The following is a 27,846-nucleotide window of genomic DNA, read 5'->3' as shown; positions in this document are numbered from 1 at the left end:
CTAATCATGACCCTATCTTCCTCCACTTTAAATATACCTAAATGATTTGGCCTGAATTCCACAGATTCACCTTCCTCTGGCTAAAGAAATTCTTCCACATCTCTGTACTAAAGGGACATTCTGTGTCCTCTAGGATCTCCCACCATTACAAAACATCCTCTCCACGTTCATTCTATCTTGGTCTTTCACTAGCCAGTAAGTTTCAGTGAGACATCCCCCGCCCCCAGCCCACACTGTTCAGAACTCCAACAAATACAGGTCCAGAGCTATTAAATGTTCCTCATAGGTTAACCCTTTCACTCTTGGGCTCGCCATCATAAACTTCCTCTGGACCATCTCCAATGCCAACACATCTTAGGGAAAACTGCCTCAAGATTTGTAGCTGAATAGCAGAGAGGCTTTGCAACTGTGAGGGGCTTCATTTTTGTCTGGTGAAACCACATAAGTGAACAACAAGAGAGAGCAAGTCAAGCTGGTCTTAAAGTGAGTTTGAGATGGGTGTTCTGGAAAAGAAAGTTAAATAGACCATAAGATATAAGATCAGAATTGGGCTACTTGGCTATTTTCAAGTCTACTCCACCACTTTATCATGGTTGATTCAATTTTCCTCTCAGCCCCAATCTCCTGCCTTCTCCCTATATCCTTTCATACCCTGATCAATCAAAAATCTATAAAACTCTGCCTTAAATATACAGTGCATAAAGACTTGGATTCCACAGCTGCCTAGGGCAATGAATTCCATGGATTGACCACTCACTGGCTAAAGAAATTCCTCCTCATCTCTGTTCTAAAAGGATGCCCCTCTATTCTGACGCTGCATCCTCTGGTCTTGGACTCTACCAGCATAAGAAACATTCTCTCCACATCCACTCTATCAAGGCCTTTCACCATTTGATAGGTTTCAATGAGGTCACCCCTCATTCTTCTGAATTCTAGTGAATACAAGCCTAGAGCCAAACATTCTTCGACTGACAAGCCATTCAATCCTGGAATCATTTTTGTGAACCTCCTATGAACCCTCTCCAGTTTCAGCATATCGTTTCTAAGCCAGAAGCCCAAAACTGCTCACAATACTCCAAGTGAGGCCTCATCAGTGCTTTATAAAGTCTCAACATTACATCCTTACTTTTATATGCTTGTCCTCTTGAAATAAAATTTTGACATTGCATTTTCTTTCCTCAGCATGGACTCAGCCTGCAATTAACCTTTAGGAGATCCTGCACAAGGACTCCCAAGACCCTTTGTGCCTCAGTTTTTAGTATTTTCTCTCCATTTGGAAAATAGTCAACCCTTTTCATTTCTTCTACCAAAGTGCGTGACCATAGACTTCCCAATACTGTATTCCATGTATCATTTCCTTGCCCATTCTCCTAATCTGTCTATGTCCTTCTCTACTTCCTCAAAATTACCTGCCCCTCCACCTATCTTCATATTAACTGCAAATGCTGCAATAAAGCTATCGATTCCACCATTCAAATCATTGACACATAACGTAAAAAGAATTGGTCGTGACACAGGCCCCTGTGGAACACCACTTGACACCGACAGGCAACTAGAAATGGCTCCCTTTATTCCCACTCTTCATCTCCTACCAATCAGCCACTGCTTTATCAGCACTGGAATTTTTCCTGTAATACCATGGGATTGTAGCTTCTTAAGCAGCCTCATGTGTGGCACCTTGTCAAAGGCCTTCTGAAAAATCCAAGTACATCAACCAATACTCATTTGTCTACCCTGCTTGTTTTTTTTTCCAAATAATTCCAACAGATTTGTCTGGCAAGATTTTCCCTTGAGGAAACCATGCTGACTACAGCCCATTTTATCATGTGCCTCCAAGTACTCTAAAACCTCATCCTTAATGATTGACTCCAACACCTTCCCAGCCACTGAGGTCAGACTAATGCCTATAGTTTTCTTTCTTCTCCCTCTCTCCCTTCTTTAAGAGTGGAATGATATTTGTAATTTTCCAGTCTTCCTAAACCATTCCAGAATCCAGTGATTCTTGAAAGATCATTACTAATGTCTCCACAATCTCTTCAGCCACCTGTTTCAGAACCCTGGGGTGTTCGCCATCTGGCCCAGGTAACTTATCTACCTTCAGACCTCAAACAAGAGAAAATCTGCAGATGCTCTACCATCAGACCTTTCAGTTTCCTAATAATCTCCTCTCTAGTAAAGGTAACTTCACACACTTCATGACCCCTGACTCCTGGAGCTTCCACCGTACTGTTAGTGTCTTCCACAGTGAAGACTGTTGCAAAATATTTATTCATTTCATCCACTATTTCACTGTCCCCCATTACTACCTCCCCAGCATGATTTTCCTGTGGTCTGATATCCACTCTTGCCTCTCTTTTACACTTTATGTATCTGAAGAAAGTTTTGGTACTCTCTCTAATATTACTGGCTGACTTACTTTCGTATTACATCTTTACCTTCTTAATAACTTTTTAAATGCCTTCTGTTGGTTTTTAAAAGCTTCCCAATCCTCTAACTTCCCAATATTTTTTGCTCTATTATATGCTTTCTCTCTGGCTTTCATGTTGGCTTTGACTTCTCTTCTTAGCCATGGTTGTGTCAACTTTCCTGTAAGATACTTCTTCCTCTTTCAGTAGTATATATTGTGTACCTTCTGAATTGCTTCCAGTAATTCCAGCCATTGCTGTCATCCCTGCCAGTGTTCTTTTCCAATCAATTCTGGCCAACTCCTCTTTCATGCCTCTGTAATTCTTTTAACTTATGGATGGAGTTAAGCGGTTATTTGGAATAAATTATTCATTGTTTCATTACAGTGTAAATGCAACTTTAACAATGAAAATTCTAACTAATTTTGTGGAGTATTTGAATTATCCAAGAGGTTGGATGTTTTCTTCATAAATTTCCTTTACTGTGCATATTTCTATTGTTGCTTTTACATTTTATTTTCTTTGAAAGGTTTTAATTGCCTCTGTCATTTTAAGTTCCATTTCAGAGGTATTGTATGTGACTTTATCTTTGTTTCCTTACAATTAGATATTGATGAGTGCAAAGAGGATGACTCTCTTTGTGAAAACCATTGCCTCAACGTCATGGGATCATATCAATGTGTCTGTATGGAGGGTTTTCAGATGGTTGAAGGACAGTGCCTAGGTACTTTTATCTATTTTCTTACTCATTTATCCATTAGTTGCAGTTCTACTCAGTATACTGTTTTGTTACTTTTTAAAAATTTTACTCTATCTATTTGTTGCTTCTCAGTTATTGTTTGCCTTGTAATTGGATCAACTAGTGCCACAGTTCCAGCAAAATGAAGTGTAATGGAAAATCGAGGGCCAAGTGCAAGTTGCTTAAAATCCCCTTTTTCACATGAATCTAGCCACCAACGATAATGTTTAGCAACTTGGAGTTCTGGGATTTTTAGTCACATATCAGAGGTTTGCTGAACTACCTAATTTCTACTGCTTACTCCAGCTCACCAAAGAGTGCAAATAAGAGACCTCTTCTAACACAAGTCTGCTTCATTGGTGTATATCACTATGGGTGTAACATGCTTCTGTATTTTATAATAGGGACACTTAAATGAGTTGTTCATTGGCCTATCAATTCAACTTTTCAATGCCTGCTACAGGTCATAAATTAGGGTGTAACTTGAACACAATACTGCATTGTTTATGCTGCAGTTTTTGGAAGTGTTAGAATGAGGCCCCATCTGCTTTCTCAGGTTGAATGTACAAGATTCCATTACATTATTAAAGGAGAACAGTGAAGTTCTCCTGTGGTGTGTCCAAAATTTTGTCCCTCAATTTGGTATCATTAAATAAGCAAATCTGGTTATTTATTTTAATTGCCCTCCAATTAGCTGCTGAATTTATTGTATTACAATGACTATTAAACTTGAAACCTCCTTAGTTGATTAAAAAATGTACTTTAGGTCATCTTGAAGTCTTGCAAAATATCTACAACCTGACCAAGATTTGATATTAGGACCAATGACTCACCAGTTTAGTGCCAAAGCTATTTAGAGCACAAGAGAATACAATAGAATTGGAGCACTCAGTCCATTAAGACTATTATGCCTTTTGGTATGAATATGGCTGCTCTGTCTCAGACATTATCTCCTCTTTCCCATTTACCCATCGCCCATAATTCCCAACAGAGGCGAGACAGGGGATTGCAAAAGAAATAACCCAGAACCATGAAATATACAAATCATTGTCAATTATTTTTTGAATTAGATACTGCATGCTTATCATAGAAATTAAGCAATAACTGAAAAGTGTATATTTTAATGTACAATGAAGCTTATACAAGCCCCAATGAGGCTTGTTAAATTCAATTTCCTATTGTGTTCTCTGCTAAGCCAATTCCTGTTTAAGTTGGCCTGCATATCCCAATTGCATTCATACATGCAATAGGAATTGAAAGGCATGAGTATAATTTTGTGTGTGACAGCCAATGCTTAAGTGAGCTTACCGTCCTGTGACGTTTACAGACTGGGATGAATGCTCAGATCAAAGTTAAAGGTTATGGCGTCAAGCATGCATTAATACAGGAGGAAGTTTATTTTTATTCCTATCACGATGGATATTTGCTTGCTGCTGACAGCCTTTCTCATATAGTTATGTTACAGGTGGTAAATTAGAATGAAGAAGAATCATTGCTCTGAATTTCCTGACAAATTGAGGGAAAAATTCCAAAAAATAAATCAAATTTTTAACACAGTACCTATGGCAAATATACTGTTCTTTATACCTGTTTTCCTTTCTACTGCTACCCATACAATATCAAAGCTAAGTTTGGTCATTCAGCCCATTGATATCTCTCTGCCATTCAATATGGCTGATAGTTTTTCAAGCCCATTCTCCTACATTCTTCCTGTAACCTATAACGCCCCTACCAATCAAGAACCTATCAATCTCTGCCTTAAGTATACCCATTGCCTTGGCCTCCACAGCCTTCTGTGGCAACAGAGTCCACAAAATCACCCTTCTATGGCTGAAGCTATTTCCCCTAATTTCAATTTTAAAGAGACATACCTACATATCGCAGGCTGTGCCCTCAAATCCTAGACAGTCCCTTGAATGGGAACGTACTCTCTGCATTCACTCTCTCCAGGCCTTTCAGATTCTGGTGTGGTTCATGGAGATCCCCTCTTATTCTTTTGAAGTTCATCAAGTACAGGCTTGGAGACATCAAAAGGCTTTATCTTCCTGGGATCATTCATTTGAAACTCCTCTAATCCATCTTCAGGGCTAACAAATCTTTGATATGAAGCCCAAGATTGCTGAGAACATTCCAAATACAGTCTGGGCAATGCCCTATGAAAACACAGCAGTACCTCCTCACATTTACGTAACAGTCCTCTTGAAATTAATATTAACATTTAATTTGTGTGTCTTTACCCATCCTTCAAGTTAACCTAAAGGAAATATTGAACTGAGACTCCCACGTCTCTTTGTGCCTCTGGGTTTTTCTTGCCATTTAGTCGACAACTCTATTCTTCCTGACACAACGCACAACTCCACACTTGCCCATGCTGTATTCCATCTGCTACTTTTAACCATTCTCCCAACCAGTCAAGAACCTATCAATCTTTCAGACTCACTACCTGTTCTTCCAACTATCTTGATACTGTATTGTTATCTCCTTGTATACCTTGCTGAAGTTAAAAATTCATCTGAGTAAGGGCAAAAAGGAAGTAAAGTTTAACTGCAGCAAGGAATTAAATGTAAATTTAATTCTGCGGATTTTGTTCTTTTACTTCAATGAAGCATACAACTGGATTGGTTGCAAAACCCTCAGCCAAATCTACCTTTCTTCTTGTCTAAGGTATTGGTTGGGCCTTTATTAACCTTTTCATATTGAAGTGACATTGGCAGAAAACAAAGATATTCTCTTCACCATGGTTGTTCGCACCAAATGAGATGGGGTGGGTGAACTTCTCATCTCTACTGATTAAGTCTGATGATTTGTGGAATTGTGATCAATGAATGTTGTTTAAAAAATATACACTTTTATTGTGCCTGATCATGTTGTGAATGTGGCTAACTTATTAAGTCACATCTTAAAAATAACTGCTGAAGTGTGGTCCCTAGTTTTATGCAAAAGAATGACAGCCATTGCTTGATGCTGACTGTTGTGTTCTTGTCATAATTTTAGATATAGATGAGTGTGAAGCAGATGGACATGATCTCTGTGAACACAAGTGCATTAATACAATAGGCAGCTTCAAGTGTACTTGCCCCCTTGGTTATGAGATGCTGGTTGATGGACAGATGTGTGTAGGTATGTGCCTTTTTTCTATTTTCTAATTTATAAAGAACAGATAATGCTTCAATATTATTTCATAAAATTATCAACACAACCACAAAACATCTTTACCTACCAGCCATAGAGAATGTTGTCATCAAGTACATACAGGAGAAAATCTTCAGATGCTGGAGATCCAAAGCAACGCACAGACACAATGCCGGAGGAACTCAGCAGGTCAGGCAGCATCTGTGGAAAAGAGTAAACAGCCGATGTTTCAGGCCGAGAGTCTTCATCAGGACCAGAAAGGAAGGGAAAAAGTCAGAATAAGAGGGTGGGGGGAGGGGAGGAAGAAGTGCAAGGTAGCACGTGATAGGTGAAACCGGGAGAGATGGAGGGGTGAAGTAAAGATCTGGGAAGTTGATTGGTAAAAGAGATAAAGGGCAGGTGAAGGGGGAATTTGATAGGAGAAGATAGAAGGCCATGGAAAAAAGGAAAAGAGGGAAGAGCACCAGAGGGAGGTGATGGGCAGATAAGGAGATAAGGTGCAAGAGGAAAATGGGAATGGGGAAAGGTGAGGAGGGGTGGGTCATTAGAAGCCGTCAAATTATTCCTAAGACTAAGAATGTGCTTGCATTAAATAGTCATAGTCATAGTCGTGGTCATACTTTATTGATCCCGGGGGAAATTGGTTTTCATTACAGTTGCACCATAAATAATAAATAGTAATAGAACCATAAATAGTTAATAGTAATATGTAAATTATGCCAGTAAATTATGACATAAGTCCAGGACCAGCCCATTGGCTCAAGGTGTCTGACCCTCCAAGGGAGGAGTTGTAAAGTTTGATGGCCACAGGCAGGAATGACTTCCTATGATGCTCTGTGCTGCATCTCGGTGGAATGAGCCTCTGGCTGAATGTACTCCTGTGCCCACCCAGTACATTATGTAGTGGATGGGAGACATTGGCCAAGATGGCATGCAACTTAGACAGCATCCTCTTTTCAGACACCACTGTGAGAGATTCCAGTTCCATCCCCACAACATCACTGGCCTTATGAATGAGTTTGTTGATTCTGTTGGTGTCTGCCACCCTCAGCCTGCTGCCCCAGCACACAACAGCAAACATGATAGCATTGGCCACCACAGACTTGTAGAACATCCTCAGCATCGTCCAGCAGATGTTAAAGGTCCTCTGTCTCCTCAGGAAATAGAGGCGGCTCTGACCCTTCTTGTAGACAGCCTCAGTGTTCTTTGACCAGTCCAGTTTATTGTCAATTCATATCCCCAGGTATTTGTAATCCTCCACCATGTCCACACTGACCCCCTGGATGGAAACAGGGGTCACCGGTACCTTAGCTCTCCTCAGGTCTACCACCAGCTCCTTAGTCTTTTTCACATTAAGCTGCAGATAATTCTGCTCACACCATGTGACAAAGTTTCCTACCATAGTCCTTTCTCTGCAATTTTGAACATAATCTGGAAGGAGTGGACTCGTGAAACTCTTATTTGAAAGTGTAGGAACTGATATTATGTTTGGAGGCATAGTTTCATTTTTAATCCTTTTTTTTTCTCATGTAGTCTGGGATAAACATGTCCTGAATTCTGGGGAATGCAGAAAAAGTTTTGATTTGGCACTCATACTCTCTTTCATTCTGTTTGTAAAGGCATTAAAGCAGGATGCTTGAAATTTGAGAAGTAAATCTGTGTAAAAGAGCAGGATAGTCAACATCCAAAGGACTGCATGATCTTTCTGTGTATCACAATTCCTGAGGAGATGGTGGACTGTGCACAGTAGGAGAGGGATTTTAAAAGAAACAAGTAGAGGCAGCTGGGATATTCTGTGTGCTACAGTTCCAGAGGAGACATTGGATTGTACACATATGCACTTGGCAAGGACCAATAAAAAGAAATTATATTTAAGCAGAGCAGCCATTGTGGGAGTGGACCAGTGCTGGTGTGGGGAGTTGAGGCTTAGGCAAGAAGAGGCAAAGGCTGTAAGTAGGGGTTTTTATTTAGTTTTCTTTCTTTTTCTCTAAATGTGTAGCAAGGACAGTGGGGATGCCAGACAAGGTAGTGGAATGTTCCTCTTGCAGGATTTGGGAGAGTAGGGAGACCTCCTATCTCTCTGATGACTACACTTGCAAGAAGTGCATCCAGCTGCAGCTTCTTACAGACCATGTTATGTAATTGAAGCTGGAATTGGATGAACTCTAGATAATTCAGGACTTCGAGAATTTGATCAACAGGCCATACAGGGAGGTAATTAAACCTAAGGTGTAAGACACAAGTAACTAAGTAACCATCAGGAGGGAGCAAGGGGGTAGAAAGTCGGACCTGTGGCCATCCTGTTCATAACAGAGGGATACACGGGAGGGTGGGGGGTGGTCTTTATCTAGCAGAGAAAAGCCACAGCAGTCAGATTTTTGGAACTGAGTATGACTCTGGTTCAGAAGGGAAGAGAGGAGAAGAGGTGAACTACAGGGCAAAAAAATATGGACGGCCTAATTATCGATGGGAAGCGACAATGGGAGGAAGAGAACAACAATCAGATGAGGCCAGGGCCGCACGACTCCAGGATCAAAGAGTCAGGACAAAAAGGATGAGAGAAGAAGAGACAGAGGAGGAGAGGCATGCATGTCTCCAAAATGACAACAATAGGCACAGAAGGAGGAGAGAACAAGAATTGGATCAGGCCAGGGCCGCATGACTCCAGGATTAGAGAGAAAGAACAAATGGTAGAAGAGATGAAGAGATAATGGATGAAAGGGCTGTGTGTCTCCAGAATGACAAAAACAGGCAGAGAAGGAGAAGAGAGGAAGAGACAGAGAAAAGGAAAGATCAACTTGAGAATATGCGGCAAAGAGTACCCTATTAAATAATGAGCAAAGAGAAGTATATGAATATGTGTGCGACTGCTTGGAAAGGAATCTCTCTTCAATGATTTTCATTGATGCACCAGAAGGAACGGGCAAGACCTTTATCATCAACTTGATCCTCGCTAAAGTTAGGGGGAATGGAGGTGTTGCTATTGCTGTAGCATCATCCGGTATTGCAGCAACATTGATGCCTGGTGGTAGGACAGCACATTCAAGATTCAAAATACCCCTCAAAGTCAATGAATATGCCCTTTGTAACATCAATAAAAACACCAATACTGCAAATTTACTCCAAAATGCGAGGCTTATTGTCTGGGATGAGTGCCCCACGATTAGGAGGGAGAACTTCGAACCCATGGACCAGACTCTTCGTGATGTTCACGACAAGAATGAGGCCTTCGGGGATATTTTAACCATTTGCTGTGGTGATTTCCGTCAGCTTCTAGCAGTTGTGAAACATGGAAATGATGCTGATGTGGAGAATTCATGTGTAAGAAAATCCTACTTATGGAGAAGCTTCATCAAGTTTCAATTGAAGAGAAATGTGATTGAGTGAGGGAGAAGGATGATATTCAGAGTTCTTATTGGATGTTGAAGAAGACATGATTGAGAAAAATGAAAACGATGAAATTGAATTACCTGAAGATATGATTCTGCCAGCAAAAACTATGGAAGAATGCATTGATTTCATCTACCCGACTTTCAACAATCCTGCAGAACTGTTCTCAAGGAATTCTATCTTGGTTCCTCTTAATGAAATGATGCAAAAAATAAACTTCACATGCATTAGACGCTTCCCTGGAATCATGAAAGAATACTGTTCCTTCAATGCCGTAAGTGAAGGAGCTAACACCACTCATTTTCCAACAGAATTCCTTGATTCGGTTGAACTCTCTGTATTGCCACTACATAAACTGGAATTGAAGAGGGGATCTCCCATCATTTCAATGAGGAACTTGGATCCACGAAGGCTTTGCAACGGAACGTGAATGATGTGGAAGAACTGCACAACAATCTCATCGTAGCAAAGATAAACATTGGTGCATTATAAATGACATTGTCATGATCCCAAGAATTAATCTCAGTTTATCAAAAGGGGAAGATGTCCCTCTTCAGCGGAGCCAGTTCCCGATACAGTCAGGCTTTGCCATGACTATACATAAGGCACAAGGACAACCCATGGAGAGTGTGTTGATTTATCTGGAGAAACCGGTATTCCAGCGTGGTCAGCTGTATGTGGCTTTAAGCCGGGGAAAAAGAAATGAAAACGTTAGAGTATTCTTGAAGGGTGGCAGATCAACCAGAAATGTTGTCATCAAAAGTGTCCTTCGTTAAACGAGGAGGAGCTATATTTGTCTTGCTACGCGTCTTTCTTCTTTAATAAACTGAGTTTTCCTTCTTTAATTTCCAAAGCACATCACATCAGACTGCACTACCTTTCTCTCAAAGGGTGCCCCAACGGGTCACCCGGTTGTCTAGTTCACGTCTATTTACAGAAGTCACATCATGGTAAAATAGATTACTACACCCCTCAAGAAGTAAGAAGTTCTTTTATTTTGTATGAATCAATGACGACACTTGCACAATCAAAGACATTTATTCTTGATGCTGGTGTTGGAATATGTCAGAATCTACTGCAGTGAAACTAAATAAAAGTCTTGCTCTATGGGTTGAGAGATGGATTTTCATTGCTTAAGTTCAGTTAAATGTTCTGATTGGTTGGAGCTTGTAGACCACAATTTGCTTTGAGTTGATTTGCTCTACATTTGTAAGTTCATTAAATGTACTAACATTATTAAATTTCCCACAGCTCTTCAGGTGAAGTTATAATGATGATTTTTGAGCTTCCTTGAGGCAATTCAGCACCAGTGTCCTTATTTCATAACGTGTTATTTGTCTAAAAGATGTAAACTCAGTGATCACTTTATTAGATTCACCTGTACAAGTGCTTGTTTATACAAATATCTGATCAGCCAATCATGTGGCAGCAATTCAATATGTAAAAAATGCAGGTGGTTCAGTTGTTATTCAGATCAAATATTAGAATAGGAAAGAAATGTGAGCTAATGACTTTGACTGAAATGATTGTTGGTGCCAGACAAGGTGGTTTAATTATTTCAGAAACTACTGATCTTCTGGGACTTTCATGCACAGTAGTTTCCAGAGTTCACAGAGAATGGTCCAATAAACAAAAGGCATCCAGTGAACCACTGTCCTGTGGGTGAAAGTATCATGTTAATAAGAGAGGTCATTGTGTTGGCGCGTGGCCAAGTGGTTAAGGCATTCGTCTAGTGATTTGAAGGTCGCTAGTTCGAGCCTTTGCTGAGGCAGCCTGTGTGTCCTTCAGCAAGGCGCTTAACCACACATTGTTCTGTGACGACACCGGTGCCAAGCTGTATGAGTCCTAATGCCCTTCCCTTGGACAACATCGGTGGCGTGGAGAGGGGAGACTTGCAGCATAGGCAACTTCTGGTCTTCCAAGGCACAAATCCATGGTCTCATGAGACTAATGGATGCCTAAAGAAGGTGAATAGCCACACTAATTTAAGCTGACAGAAGGGCACCAGCAACTCAAGTACCCACTCACTATAACAGTGGTGTGCAGAAGTACATCTCTGAATGCACAACATGTTGAACTGGAACTGCATTGGGCTAGAGCAGCAGAAAACCTCAAGCACAAGGTATGTAATAAAGTGGCCATTGAGTGTGGCTTTACCCGTAATAGGGACCATTCTCACTGCTTTGAGTTTGAAAAAGAAGTTAAGAGATGATTATCAACCTTATATTGGATCAAAGCCAGAAAGTGAGAGGTCCGTGACAATATTTTGATATCACCCACCGATAAATTGCTATGACACTTTTATTGCAGATGTGAATGAATGTGAAAAGAGCAATTGCTCCCACATCTGTGTGAATACCTTGGGTAGCTTCCAGTGTTTATGCCCACGTGGTTATACTCGGCACACAGATGGCCACAGCTGTCAAGGTCTGTTATCTTTTTACTTTGAATTGCCAGGGGGAGGGGGGAGCACGTGGGAGGGGGTGGGTGTGGGTAGTAAAGTTGAGCTAAGTTCTTTTACTAGAGACACAGAATGGTACAGGCCCCTCCAGCTCAATGAGCCCAATCATCCCATAACCCACCTACTCAACACTAGCCTAATCACAGGACAATTTGCAATGGCCAATTAACCTACTGACCGGTATGGCATTGGACTGTGGGAGGAAACTGAGACACCCAGAGGAAACCACAGCGAGAACATACGAACTCCTCACAGACTGCGACGGAATTGAACGCTGAACTCCAGATCGCCCCAAGCTGTAATAGCGCCAAGCCAACCGTTGTGCTGGCATGGCGCCCATGGTTCTTGGAGGAGAACGTTCTGCAGTCACAGTTTTGATGAGAGAGAGAGCTGGGAAGGAATAATGGATGGTATCTCTGAGTTGTGTGGAAACTGCTCTCATTAGAGCAGAGAAGGATTTAGTAGACAATGTTACAAAGACACAACAATGAATCATGTGGCTAGCTTAGCTATTTCCATTTCACTGTATTTCTGCCTTAACTATCACCAAATAGCTACTTTCTACATCACCTATGGCATCATTTGACGTGAACAAGAGTTTCATACCTACATTTACAAATATGTAAGAAGACCATGATTGTACCTGCCAGCAATCAACAACATGCTGACAATTGCCCTCTGGCCTATATCTAATAGAAGCTGTGTTTGGATGAGGGTCCTAATTGTCATCTTTCTTATAGTTTGTGTGTAAATGTTCAGTGAATCTTCAGTCATTTGTAGTACAGCTGGTGCTTTATTTATTGTAACTTCTTTGTCTGCTGCCTGTGTCATGTCATAAATTGAACTGTTTCATAGACTCCCTAATCAGTGGTATTTTCTTATCTGTCTACTTTGAGCTGTTTTTCAATGTAGGACCACCATGACTTCTTTGTTCTTCTTCTCTCTTCCTTTGGTTCTTACTGACAATAGAGTGAGATGGTTACTGTTATGTCACCTAATTAAGCAAGATTTACCTTATTTTTGACTTCCGAAGAAGCTTCTGGACAATGTTATCTCTAGATTCAACAAAGTAAAATAATGAAAAATAGTGCAGATGAAAGAGACGAAGGTTGAAGGAAAGTTACTTGGACTTCAATTGATGAAATATACTCTGAATCAAAACCTGCTGGAAAAGAGGAGATAGAGAAAGCAAAGAAAAATTTGAAATATAATAACTTGCAATGCAATTGTTGACCACAATGATAAGATAAAATTAGAGAACTTAAATGTATCCTCAGGAGTAAATTAAAAAAATCTACAGCACTGCTCTGCAGCCGAACATTCACTATGTTATATCACGTTGCAAGCTTCTATTAAAAGAGTTACCCAAGCATGGCAACAGAATGGGACAAACTCTTTTTGAGTATTTCATGCACATAAATTGATCTTCTTGGTTTTAAGACAACAATGAATGTGCTGCTTCTGAAAATGGCCGATGTGCCCATAACTGCATCAACACATCTGGAAGCTACTACTGCACTTGTCATCCAGGCTATCGGCTCCACTTTGACAGACATTCCTGCATCCGTAAGTCACTTCCTCTCTTGCAACGAATTGCTTTGCTCATAGCTGACAACTGATGTTGTGCATTTAGCTACTGATCCTGCGGTACAGATGCATTGATTGCAATTCTTGCAGAGTATTCCTGCTCTAAGAATTTCAATGCAATGGGATTGGTGAAAAGTCGTTGACATAAACTGATATCTAAATGCACTTTTAGTAATCAAAGATACTTCCATGAATCTACTGTTCACAGGCTATTATGGTACACTTTATCAATTTTCTGCTGTTTATGTCCTTCAAAAGCTGTATTTTTCGAGTCTTCTTATAAGGTATATAGTCAACATTTTAACTGATTCTACCTAGCTTTGTTCAATAGACTTTAGCTTTTTGCTTTTACTCTGGCTAGCCTCGAAGAACATTTTCAAGCCTGTTTTGAAGGTGACATTTTGTCCATTGTTTGCATTCCACTTTGTCACTATATTGGGTGAAGATATATTTCAAACAGCCTCACCTCAGTTTTAGCTTACTTCAATTCTTTTCTCTTGTTTTTCTGTTTGAAGTAATAGTCTTGAATCTAGATCGTACATTGCTCTTGGACTGTTTTACAGGTTGGTGATGCCCCCTCATTATTCTCTTCTGCAGTGAAAATACTTAGTTTTATCAGCTGTGTATCAGGTCTTGTAAACCTAATAATCTTAGTTACATTTCTATGTACTTTCTGCAACAGGTCCAAGAACTATGTGCAGTCACCAACTATCGACTTACAAGTAAAGCTAAGTCAAGTGTTGACTTACAGCTAATAAGTAATGAGAAGCCCCTCCACATGTTCTACACCTGATAAATGCATGCTCAAAGATGACATTAACTTCACCCAGGTCCTTCCATTTCCATCACTACTAATGGGCACAGCTACATTATGCGCACATGTTTTCTGTTTCCTGTACCACTTCGCATTACTGTATGTTGCTCTGTTATATTTGAAATCACATCTGCTATGCCTTAGTCCAATGCCTTTAATCCCATGTGTCCTAATCTTTTAAATTTTTGCATGTGGAAAGTTTTTAGTGCCTTCTGAAAATGTCAGTAAATTCTATCCACTGGGCATCTCTCATGTAATAATTACTTAAATAAGGTCTTGTTCTATTTGCTTGCTATTTTTGAACAATTCCAGTGGACCTTTGGATTTATGTCTCTGTTTTGAATCCATGTTGACTGTTTTCTTTTTGCTTTTTGTGGTCCTCACAAATGCATTGGTATGTGTGCTTTTGCCACTGCACTGTAATAGTCCCAAATGTTCATAGCTTGTGTTTTATTTTGATTTGAAATTTGGGCAACATTTAGAGTTCTCCAGTCCCAGGTGAACCTTCAGTGTTTATGGAACTTCTGAGCCACAAATATGAATCAAACCTCAAGAAACATTAATTCTGCAATGTACCTGTTTTGCACCTGGTCTGACAGTGCTTAATGGAATAACATAAACAAAATTTTAAAAGCACATAAAGGTCTTATTTTGCATACAAGTTTCTCATGCTGTGTTTCATTTATTGTTACAGCTGACCGTATCTGCCAATCTTGCCAGAGTGTATGTTCCCCTGGGTTTAGCCTATTGCCTAATGGAGTTGACTGTACAGGTGAGCACAGCAGGCTCCTTGTTGCAGGACATTGTAATGCCAGTTTTCAAGTTTCAGTTCCAAACTGATTGAGCTTGTCCAATCATAAATCAGTTCCTTTAGCTCCTACGTCAAGCTTTCCTCAAAATCAGTAACTCACACAAAATGCTGGAGGAATTCAGCAGGCCAAGCAGCATCTATGGAAAAGAATGAACAGTCGATGTTTCGGGCTGAGACCCTTCAGCAGGACTCAAGATGCCATGTATTTTCAGTCAAACAGTTACTGCATTTTACCACGTGGCATGCAGGCAATTTTTATCAAGGAAACAGTAGGCTATGGATCAAACAATTGAGTTCTACTGGTTTTTTTTCTACTGATTGAAGGAAGTTTAATGGCATGGTGTTACCATTTATAATGTCTTTTCACTTTTTAGAAGTTGACAGGTAATTCCTGAGAGAGACTTTTCAATAGGAATATTATAGGATTTATAAGACACATATTTCCCATGTGATTTGTTTTTTTTTGTATTTATTTAGTTCCTCTTTTTATGTGACATCTTCAATATCTTACCGTCAGGACATTTAAGAAGTAATTTCTGCAAATAATTTACACTTCCCTAAAATGTCAACATTAAGGTTGAGAAATTCATTATTTTGGCAAAACAATTAATACAGTTGTGAAATGAACTGCTGTCAAAATTTAATCCGTATTGGCTATGTAGTTGAAATTAGAGCAAACCTTAATTTGAAATATGGAATCTGCAAAGCTGTCACTATTAAATCTTTGTTCCCATAAGCAGCAGCTCTTTTAAAGCTCATTGCCTTGTCCCAGTTGAGCATGGAAAACTTGTATGCTTTGACATTTTAATGATGTCACCACTTTAGTTCTTATTTTAATCTCATTTAAGCACTTAGACGTATCAGGAATGTGACTGCTCATCCTGGAAATGAATATAATTTTGAGAATTTTAAGCCCTTTAGAGATTCCAGAAAAGTTAAATCAGATTTTGTGGATAAATAAATCCAAGGAAAGTTATTAGAGCATACTAGTACGTAGTTTTCCTGTCACTTGCAACAAAATAGAAGAAAATACTGTCCTGGTAAGGGTTTTCCCCTCCGATCATTCATTGTATATTTTCCAGTTGGTCCAGAACTCTTGTCAACAATTCCCTGTTTTATCAAGAGACTTCGCAGAGTTTATTTTTCTTTACTACATGCTATTTTATTAGTCCATTTATCTTCTTAAATTTCTAAACCATAGGCACAAGTCAACATTTTGATTTTAACAAGCAATTTGTTGGACTCTGTCCTTCAATAAAATGGTTTGAAGTTGTATACTTGATATTGGCACCTAAAGAGACCAATCATTCTTCTGTCACATAATATGCCATTTTTACTTGCCTTTAACTGTGATTGTATAACAGCAAGGAATTAGGAATGGAAGGTTCTTGGTTTTTCCTTTTTATAAGGGCTAGTTAACTTTTCACTATACTTATTCTGCCTGGACATTCCTGTCTTTATAAAGTAATTTATCTCTTTTCCTCATTATCTAAATAAAATTTTAGTATTTAATCTTTTAATCCAGATAATCTTTTAGTAAACGTAGTCCGCACTATTAATTTTCTTGCTTTATGGTCTGTTATAGTCATGCCCCTTAGTATCTTAATTAAATAATTAATGCTTATTGCTCATATCAGTATTAATCACATTGTAGCTTAGATAGATGCCATGCCACTTGCTAGCTTCACATTGCCCAGAAATTCAGCAAAGAATTAGTGGACCAAATATTCTGTAAAAATGTCCACTGTGTCTGCATTTTGTGAGTGACAACTTTGTTTTAACGTTCTCATACAGCAACAGTCTATCTCCTGGTAACAATGGGGAACAGCAAGTCTGGAGAGAATGAGCATTTGGAAAAAATAACATCATTACAAAAAAAAAGATAGAAATTAGTGGGATTGAAAGCTAATAAATTAGCAGTGCATTTGCAGTGGATTAGCAAATGTAATCCTGCTGTTCAAGGAAGCCATTAAGAATGGGAATTTTGGAGCCAGTTTATAGAAACATAGAAAACCTGCAGCACAATACAGGCCTTTTGGCTGTGCCGAACATGTCCTTACCTTAGAAATCACCTAGGGTTACCCATAGCCCTCTATTTTTCTACGCTCCATGTACCTACCCAAGTCTCTTAAAAGACCCTATTGTATCCACCTCCACCACCGTCGCCGGCAGCTCATTCCACGCACTCACCACTCTCTGCATAAAAAACTTACCCCTGACATCTCCTCTGTATCTACTTCCAAACACCTTAAAACTGTGCCCTCTCGTGCTAGCCATTTCAGCCCCAGGAAAAAGCCTCTGACTATCCACACAATCAATGCCTCTCATCATCTTATACACCCCTATCAGGTCACCTCTCATCCTCTGTCACTTTAAGGAGAAAAGGCCGAGTTCACTCAACCTATTCTCATAAGGCATGCTCCCCAATGCAGGCAACCCCAGGATTGATGAAGACAATGCACTGTATGCCTTCTTATCCAAAGAGTCAACCTGTGCAGCAGCTTTGAGTGTCCTATGGACCCTGACCCCAAGATCCCTCTGATCCTCCACACTGCCAAGAGTCTTACCATTATGTGATGTTATTAGAAATGGCATTGTTTAACATACCTTCTCAGCAGTGCATTAAGTGTGGTTGTAGATAATATCTGTTAAGCTCACCTTACGTTAACTATGTCAAGTTTTGGAATAGCTTTGTGTCATAAAGTAAGCCAAAGTGAACACAGTGAGCTTGGCGAACACAAGGAAGGATTTAATTAAATTTGTGACGTTAATTTACAGCTCTGAAAATGGCTCGGCATGTGCCTTAATTTGCATTATAATATCTACTGACTTCTGTATACATGTCTTCATGATATCTTCTATACACCAACATATACAATAATTATACATATACAATAATTATTTTGCCACTGATTTTGCTTACTGTTGACTCAGGTAAATAATAGTGTGTAAGGGGGTTTCGATTTTTATGTTACTGCGGAGGCTAATTAAAATGGTGTTTTTGTTATGTTAATCTGGGGAATGCGGCTTTGTTGTGCTTTAACGCTGAGAAAGTTTGCGCTAGCAGCTTATTGTGGTTTAGAGGGTGATAAGAGGGTGCTATTAACCAATTGGGATAGTTGTTATGGTTTTGGTGTATTTGAAGATACTGTATGCGCGGGGTTTTGGGGCAGAAGGCGGGAGAGAGGGACAGAGGATGGACCAGGTGCTGTGAGTCCGCTAACGGGGTCGGACCCCGAGCGGGACGTTTGGCGAGGAGACGGAGACAGACTCGTGTGGAGCGTCTGGTCGACCACCGTTGTTGGTCCCAGGCGGCCGGTCGAGGTGGTCCGAGGGGTCGCAGGGTGAAGAAGAAGGTCCTTGAGCTCCAACTGTTTTTGTGCACGAAGAGATTGAACTTTGATAAGTGTGGCGCCTTTTATTTTCCTTTTATATTTTATTCTCTTTTAATTATATAGTTCCAGTAATAGCTACAAACTGTAAATCATTTAATTGCATCTGGTGTAATGTCTGTTATTTGGGCGGGGTGGGGTACCTCACACAGCATCCACACAAACGAATTACCCAGTTTGGCGGGGCCGAGGCTGTTTCCCTAGACGACAGCGAGCCAAGCGACCCTGAGGGTGGCCAGGGGGGCTACATTGTGGGGGCTTTGTCCGGGATGCTTGAGTCTGTTGGTATGCTGTGTGGGTGCCCTGGTTAAATCTGTAATGTGTGTCTCTGTGGGTTATTTGCTGTTGATTGCTGTATGCGTTGTGGGTGCGGTCTTTGTTCGAGTTCAGACTAGCATTGACGAGTTAGAGGTGGCACTCGGGGCTGTCCATGCAGTTGGGAGAGAGAGGAAAGAGTGGTCTGATTTGGAGGTAGAGTCTGCGAATAAATGTTCTAGCTCTGGCAGGCTCCGCCTGGCACTGGGGATAGTGTCCACCCCAGGAGGGGCGGAGAGGTGTGAGACGTGGGCGGAGCGGATCTCTCAGTTGTTAGATGAGTGGCAGTGCTTGGTTGAGGGAGAGCGACAGGGATTGGTTGAAAGTTTGAGTAGGCGGGCTGGTGACGGTGTTAGAGCTGTCAGGTTCACTTACACCGTAGTGACAGCTGTCAGTTATTTGAAAGAGGGGGGAAAGTTTTCAGTGTGTCTTCTCTGGCGAGGAGGGCGGCTAAATTGCTTGTAGTGCCAGGGGGATCATTTCAGGGGATCAGTTGTTCAGCTGATCAGAGAGATGTCGGGAAACTTAGTGGAGGCCCAGTGAGGGGAACGGCTTGGGGTCTCTGGGGAAGCACGTTCCCAGCAATGTACCACTGAACTTCCGCAAGGAAAAGACCCTATTCCTGAAGACTTAGAGGGGCCACGCCCCAGGGTGTCGTTATGGATAGAGGGAAGCGATGCTAAAGCTATCCTCGACCCCGGGGCACAGATCAAGTTGTTTTACAGTTCGTTTTACAACCGGTGTCTGAAGCATTTATCCTTGACAACCGCAAGGGCACCGGAGACTTTGGGTACTAGTGGCAGTAGTTATCCAGAAGACGATGATTGGTTAATGATCCTGGAGTTCATGGAGGCGTTTTCTGGGCACCCAGTGTGTCGAGTTGCTTCTGAGGACGTGTGTAGCAGCCTTGAGCCAGTACCGAATTTAAACGAGACCCAGCGGTGGTACGGCTTGGGGAAAGTAGCTGAGGGTGAGACCCTCTTAGTAGATGCTCCGAACCACCACGAGGGAGGGGAGTTGACCGCTGAAGACACCTCAGTGAAAGAGAGGACGCGGCAACTGGACCCTGGCGGCGTGGAAGATGAAGGCAGCGTGTGTGTGGATGAGGCGACGTGGTTTAATGTGCTGCATCTGAGGGGTGGATGTTGCCAGATCCTGAGGAGTGCGGCTGTTGAGCCGAAGATGGCCTTTATTAGTTCCCTAGGATTCTTCCGATCCGGAAAGATGCCCAAGGGCATATCCGGAGCCCCTGCATCCTTCCCGCGGGGCATGAGGAAAACCGTGGGGGAAGTGAAGGTGTGTGGAGTTTTGACATATGTGGATGACCGCCTAGAGCTTGGATTCGCATGGGGGGACTATGAGGCGAAGCGAGTGGCTGAGCCCGGGCAACCGAAGCGAAGTGTCAAATGTGGAGGAGTTTTTGGCCGGAGGAGTTTGGTGCAATGTGAGGAAAATGACCCGACATACCAGTTGAACTTCCTGGTGTTGGGACAGACAGTGGTGGACCGGGGGATGGAAACCCAGGTCGTCAATCTGAATGAGACACAGGGAAGAGAGGGGATTTGCACCGCACTGCGGTCATATACTGACGAATTAATCCAGCGAGAAGAAACAATGACCCACCTTCGAAGGGATCAGCAGAAACTAAAGACGTCCATTCAGAACAGATTGGAAGATTTACAAGTTGGGGAAGATCAAGGAAGTGTTCTGACTAAGGTCAACAGAAAGCCGAGAGCCCAGGGAGGGGAGTTTGACTACACTCCTGAGGAGGTAAAGAAATGGAGGACAGATCTCGGAAAGGGGAGGCGGACGCTTGAAAGGAACCTGAAGGTGACTATCGCGAGTTTAAATGAAGTGGAAAAACTGAAAGTTGACCTGGAGGACGCCCTCAGGAAGAATCAACCGGAGGCTGAACATTCTTTAACTGCTGTTTTTCATGTCAGGGTGGAAGAAGCTGGTGGGGTAACTGCATCTCAGATTGAGATGGCCAGGAACCCTGAGTCAGAACTGCTGAGGCTGTGGCGAGAGTTGAAGGAGTCCCCGAAGAAGCTGACGTCTCGACTGCAGGAGGCTGAAGGGGTAGCCCCAGCTAAATGTTTCAGTTTGGAGAAACTCAAACAGCAGCTACCGATCGAAGGAATGAGGAAGGATACGGATTCAAAGGATGATGTGCTGCACATGTGGTAATGCTGCCTTTCGCTAACTTCCCCTTGATTGAGGAAGAGACCTTTGGCCCTTCTCCCACTGAGTCAGGTGTAGTGGGGAGGACTAGCTGTGGGCAGTCTGAGTTGCGGCAGGATCGGGAAGGAGGAGAGGCAGGGCCCCGGCCACGGAACAGGGGGCTCCGAGCTGTAGTGGTGGCCTGAGTGAGAGAGGAGTTGGCAAGCAGGCCCGAGGTATCCCTAGTAGTGTCTGAGCCTTGTGGGTTTAGGTGAGGGGGTACGGAGGTCTCAGAGGGTTAAGAAGCTCCCAGATAGGTTGGCCTATTTAGCGCCCGTGGGACGGGAGTAAGGTCCACTGTTTGGGGAGCACTGTCACTGTGTGTATCTGTGTATGTGTGTGTTGTGTGTCTGTAGGACTGGGTGGTGAGTTATTTAAAAGTCATGAGGACATGACTTTATTTGGTGGGGGGAGAGTGTAAGGGGGTTTCGATTTTTATGTTACTGCGGAGGCTAATTAAAATGGCGTTTTTGTTATGTTAATCTGGGGAATGCGGCTTTGTTGTGCTTTAACGCTGAGAAAGTTTGCGCTAGCAGCTTATTGTGGTTTAGAGGGTGATAAGAGGGTGCTATTAACCAATTGGGATAGTTGTTATGGTTTTGGTGTATTTGAAGATACTGTATGCATGGGGTTTTGGGGCAGAAGGCGGGAGAGAGGGACAGAGGATGGACCAGGTGCTGTGAGTCCGCTAACGGGGTCGGACCCCGAGCGGGACGTTCGGCAAGGAGACGGAGACGGACTCGTGTGGAGCGTCTGGTCGACCACTGTTGTTGGTCCCAGGTGGCCGGTTGAGGTGGTCTGAGGGGTCGCAGGGTGAAGAAGAAGGTCCTTGAGCTCCAACGTTTTTTGTGCACGAAGAGATTGAACTTTGATAAGTGTGGCGCCTTTTATTTTCCTTTTATATTTTATTCTCTTTTAATTATATAGTTCCAGTAATATCTATAAACTGTAAATCATTTAATTGCATCTGGTGTAATGTCTGTTATTTGGGCGGGGTGGGGTACCTCACACAGCATCCACACAAACGAATTACCCAGTTTGGCGGGGCCGAGGCTGTTTCCCTAGACGACAGCGAGCCGAGCGACCCTGAGGGTGGCCAGGAGGACTGCAAGTGGTTTCTTTTGTGGATAGTGTTTGTGTTAAGTGCACTTAACACATGGTTTGATATGTAGAAATGGAAGTACAGAATATGACAGCCTGTTCCATAATTCCAAATAACACAGGGAACCGAATGGCTAAGGTAACTATTTTCTGTTGGATCTCTGTGGTCTACAGACCAGGTGCATGTGGATCACAGTCAACTTAAAAATTAGGCAAGATATGGAGGTCTTTACTTCACGATGTAGCAGTAGTGAAACAAACTGAAGCTTCAGGTTGATTGAACTGTCGTGGATGGTGGCATTGCATTAATTCCCTGGCTACCAGCCCTGTCTTTGACTGAACTTAATTGATTTAACATTTTCTCTTTGGTATATTTCTGAAGTAGGCTCTTGCAATGTTAGAATTGATATTTTGGGGGTAAATTGATGTGATGTGTTATTAGAAATGACATTGTGTAACATTCTTTCTTAGCAACGGATTTAATGTATGTAGTTGTAGATGACAGCTGGTAAGTCCACCTTATCACTAGTATAGCATCATAAATCAAAGTGTGTGATTTTGGCAACCACAGAAAAATATTTAATCAATTTTTTAATACATATGCATGTGGATATGAGACCATTTTACTTCAAAAACTTTGTCTTTGATTATGAATCATTATTCAGTATATACTGTGTTTAATTTCCTTTGTGTTATGTTTTTGCTTTGGATTGCATCTGTTTTTTAGTTGTTGGGATTGGGCTGGTTTGGCAATGCTTGCTTGCTGTTTACCTCTCTATGCGTGTTTAAACTCTTGGTTTTGCATATGTATGTTGATCCTGCATGTGAATGGCTTTGCAGTGGCTACGCTTACTTGTCCCAGCAGGCATTTGGATTGATGGTACTCAATTATCTTTAGGTCTGAGATGCGTTTAATTGACAATGTCTGCTTATGAGTATTCCTGCCCGTGTACAGAGTGGTCACGATGTATCTCCTTACAAATATCCCGGATAAACTGTTCAAATGAGTAATGCATACAGAATGCTGGAGAATTTCAACAAGTCGGGCAGCATCTATAGAGAGCCGTAAACAGTCGACACTTCAGGCCGATACCCTTCATCAGAACTAGAAAGGAGGGGAAGAAACCAGAATAAGAAGGAAGGGAGAGGGGAGGGAGTACAAATTGGCAGGTGAACCTATGTGGATGGATGGGTGATGAAATACGAAGCCGGGAGGTAGTACGTGGAAGAGGGAAAGGGATGGAAAAGAAGGAATCGCATACAGGAAGAAACGGAAAGAAGGGCACCAGAGGGAGTTGATGGCCAACGGAGAAGAAGAGAAGGGGTGAGCCAGGAAGCCAAATAGGGAATTGGAAAAAGACAGAACTGTGGAGGGGGTAGAAATGCAATGATATTCTATAATATTCTGATTAAATTAAGGTGAGGAGTATTATGGAAACCAAGAACAAATTCTAGCCCCTAGCATCAATGCAAGTGACCAGAAAAACTGGCAAGAAAATACAAATTGAGAGAAAGTTCATCTTTCTACAGAGAAAAGAAATGAACAAAAGATTCTGCAGATGCTGAAATCCTGAGTAACACACCCACAGAGCAACAGGTCAGGCAGCATCTATGGAGGGGAATAAACAATCGATTCAAAAATAGTAAACACGAGGAATTCTGCAGATGCTGGAAATTCAAGCAACACACATCTAAGTTGCTGGTGAACGCAGCAGGCCAGGCAGCATTGTTGTAGCATGGATGAAATTACCGGAGAGACAGAGTCACTGGTAGATACAAAGAGCTTCTTTGTTTGACACAACAAGGTACAGCAGGTACCTACGTACCAAGACGCTTTCCACAGAAAGGTCTGCTAGCTAAATGTGGGCTCGATATTTATATGCTAAACACAAAGGCAATTGCTACTTAAAAAGTTACAGACAATGCATAGACAATGTTTCCTATTGAAGCTACATACAACATCACACCTTCGGATTTCATCCTTTCCATCTGATGCCAACATGTCTGGGTTGGTATCCACAGCCTTTAGGAATGTAAGTTAAGTCTACGATACATTTATTTGGCATTTCCCGTGCTAACATAGAAGACAATTAATATTTATAATGTATAGGTGATACTACCTTCAAAACTACAGCATCAGGCACCAGAAGCATCCGGTATTTACATCTTTTAGGAAGCCCATTGTGGTGGACTCAATCCACATCCTTTGTCAAACAGTTAAAATAGAAGTCTGGTGGCCAAAGTCATTTAAGTGTAAACAAATCGTCTACCCAAAAAGAAATCCACTCCAACAAGCATCTCTAGGAAGAGGTACAGTCGACGTTTCGGGCCAAGACCCTTCGTCAGGACTAACTGAAGGAAGAGCTAGTAAGAGATTGGAAAGTGGGAGGGGGAAGGGGAGATCCAAAATAATAGGAGAAGACAGGAGGGGGAGGGATGGAGCCAAGAGCTGGACAGGTGATTGGCAAAAGGGATATGAGAGGATCATGTGACAGGAGGCCCAGGGAGAAGGAAAAGGGGGAGGGGGGGATAAAACCCAGAGGGTGGGCAAGGGGTATAGTCAGAGGGGCAGAGGGAGAAAAAGGAGAGAGGCAGAAAGAATGTGTGTATATAAATAAATAATGGATGGGGTACGAGGGGGAAGTGGGGCATTAGCGGAAGTTAGAGAAGTCAATGTTCGTGCCATCAGGTTGGAGGCTACCCAGATGGAATATCAGGTGTTGTTCCTCCAACCTGAGTGTGGCTTCATCTTTACAGTAGAGGAGGCCATGGATAGGTATATCAGAATGGGAATGGCATGTGGAATTAAAATGTGTGGCCACTGGGAGATCCTGCTTTCTCAGGCGGACAGAGCGTAGGTGTTCAGCAAAATGATCTCCCAGTCTGCGTCGGGTCTCGCCAATATATAGAAGGCCATGTTGGGAGCACCAGACGCAGTATATCACCCCAGCCGACTCACAGGTGAAGTGTCGCCTCACCTGGAAGGACTGTCTGGGGCCCTGAATGGAGGTAAGGGAGGAAGTGTAAGGGACAACATTTTATATTCCGTCTGGGTAGCCTCCAACCTGATGGCATGAACATTGACTTCTCTAACTTCTGCTAATGCCCCACTTCCTCCTCGTACCCCATCCGTTATTTATTTATATACACACATTCTTTCCGTCTCTCTCCTTTTTCTCCCTCTGCCCCTCTGACTATACCCCTTGCCCATCCTCTGTTTTTTTCCCCCTCTCCCCCTTTTCCTTCTCCCTGGGCCTCCTGTCCCATGATCCTCTCATATCCCCCTTTGCCAATCACCTGTCCAGCTCTTGGCTCCATCCCTCCCCCTCCTGTCTTCTCCTATCATTTTGGATCTCCCCCTCCCCATCCCACTTTCAAATCTCTTACTAGCTCTTCCTTCAGTTAGTCCTGACGAAGGGTCTCGGCCTGAAACGTCGACTGTACCTCTTCCTAGAGATGCTGCCTGGCCTGCTGCGTTCACCAGCAACTTAGATGTGTGTTGATTCAAAAATATGAAGGGTGAAAGGTAAAGCTTTAGAAACTAGAATCAAACAGAACCCTTGAGGATTATACAGAAGTCAGAAAAGAACTCAAGAAGGGAATTAGGAAAGCCAGGAAGGACCATGAAACATCCTTTCCAGGTATGATTAAAGAGATTTCCAAGGCATTCAATACGTCAGTAATCAGCTCCTTGAAATCAATGTTTACATGCTGGTCGTTGGTAGGTGAAGTAGTTGGGCGTGGAGGGGGAATGAAGCAAGTAGCTTGGAAGTGGTATGTGGAAGAGGTAAAGGGCTGAAGAAGAAGGAGAGGAGAGTGGACCCTGGGAGAAAAGCAAGGTGGAAGGGCACCAGAGGAAGGTGATGGCCATCTGGGGGGAAGAAAAGGGGTAAGAGGGAAGCATTCTATACAGGTTTACTTTGGCATAATTTTTCCCTACAATTACTGTAACTGCAAATGAACGACAGTGCCTGTATGTCCAATCTTAACTGATTATCACTGGGCATTTAGTGTGGATTTTAAATGGACCCTTCTATACTTGAAGTGCATACTGTATAGTAGCTTATGAATTAACTGATAGGGAATTCCCTAATTGATGGGACTGCTTGATTAAAGTGTTACAAACAAGGCAGTCCTTCTGTTTTTAAAGTTTGAGCTTAAACACACAGTGGCAATTTTATTAGGTACAACTGCTTGTTAATGCAAATATCTAATCAGTCAGTCATGTGGCAGCAACTCAATGCGCAAAAGCATGTTGACATGTTCATGAGGTTCAGTTGATGTTCAGACCAAACATCAGAATGGAGAAGAAATGTGATCCAAGTGAATTTGACTATGGAATGATTGTTGGTGCCAGACAAGGTGTTTTCTATATCTCAGAAACTGCTGGGCTCCAGGGCCTTTCATGCAAAAGAATGGTGCAAAAAACAAAAAAACACATCTAGTGAGTGCCAAATCTGTGGGCAAAAATGCCTTGTTAATGAGAGAAGTCAGAGGAGAATGACCAGACTGGGTCAAACTGACGTGAAAGTGACAGTAACTCAGATTACCACACATTACAATGGTGGTGTGCGGAAGAGCATCTCTGAATGCACAACACATCAAACCTTGAAGTGGATGGGCTACTGCAGCAGAAGACTATGAACATGCAGACATACAGTTAGTGGCCACTGAACATCTCACTCAAGGGAACCATATATCAGCCGTCCTATTTATATGATCTTTCCAGAATTTTGGTCATGAAATTAAATTACTGAAGTATAAGGAATGCTTCAAATTGCACACATTGATTCAGGTTTCCTTGTTAGAGTTTCAAAGAACTTGCATGTCATATCTCGTAGTACCCATGCTTAAAATAGCCTGGTTGAAAAATTCCAAGAGAATTTTTACTATTACTTTTGTTTGGTTCAATGCCAAGGTTCAAGGACTTTTAACAATTTATTTGATTGGTTGCTACAAAAGAATTCACTTCACCGAAGTTGGACAGGATGAATATTCCAGTTCTGGCTCTGGTCTTCCATTCCAGTGAGAATGCAACATTTTCTCTGATTGCCCGAGGCTGCAGAAATCCAAGTGTAAAAGTTTATTCTTTAGATATGCGTACTACGTCTGTGCACCAAAGAATCTGTTTAAAAGCAAATTTTGTTCCAAGGATCTGTAAAAGGCAGCCTCTTGAGGATAACACAGACACAAGGAAATCTTCAGATGCTGTCCCGCTCACTATAACTCCTTGCCTGCTCTCCACCCTCCAGGCTCCCCTCCCCCCTTCTCTCTCTCCCCAGGCTTCCCATCCCATGATCCTCTCCCTTCTCCAGTCTGGTATCCTTTTTTCCAATCAACTTTCCAGCTCTTAGATCCACCTCTTCCCTCCTGTCTTCTCCAATCATTTCGGATCTCCCCCTCCCCCTCCTATTTTCAGATCTCTTACTATCTCTTCTTTCAGTTAGTCCTGACGAAGGGTCCTGGCCCGAAACGTCAA

At 42.1% G+C, this 27,846-nt stretch overlaps 1 protein-coding gene across 1 annotated transcript in view; it reads left to right on the top strand.

Annotated features, from left to right (window-relative positions):
- LOC140204675 (von Willebrand factor C and EGF domain-containing protein-like) overlaps window positions 1-27,846 on the top strand; it is a gene marked incomplete at its 3' end in the record, with an annotated part of 363,358 nt that overhangs the window by 236,328 nt on the left and 99,184 nt on the right. The window contains exons 8-10 of the mRNA XM_072271366.1: window positions 3,013-3,129; window positions 6,139-6,264; window positions 13,568-13,693. Of these exons, the coding sequence (XP_072127467.1) occupies window positions 3,013-3,129; window positions 6,139-6,264; window positions 13,568-13,693 (369 nt within the window). The remainder of the gene's footprint in view (window positions 1-3,012; window positions 3,130-6,138; window positions 6,265-13,567; window positions 13,694-27,846) is intronic.

Source organism: Mobula birostris, chromosome 11 (assembly GCF_030028105.1).
Source record: "Mobula birostris isolate sMobBir1 chromosome 11, sMobBir1.hap1, whole genome shotgun sequence".
NCBI lineage: Eukaryota > Metazoa > Chordata > Chondrichthyes > Myliobatiformes > Myliobatidae > Mobula > Mobula birostris.
This window is presented reverse-complemented; position numbering and strand designations above follow the sequence as displayed.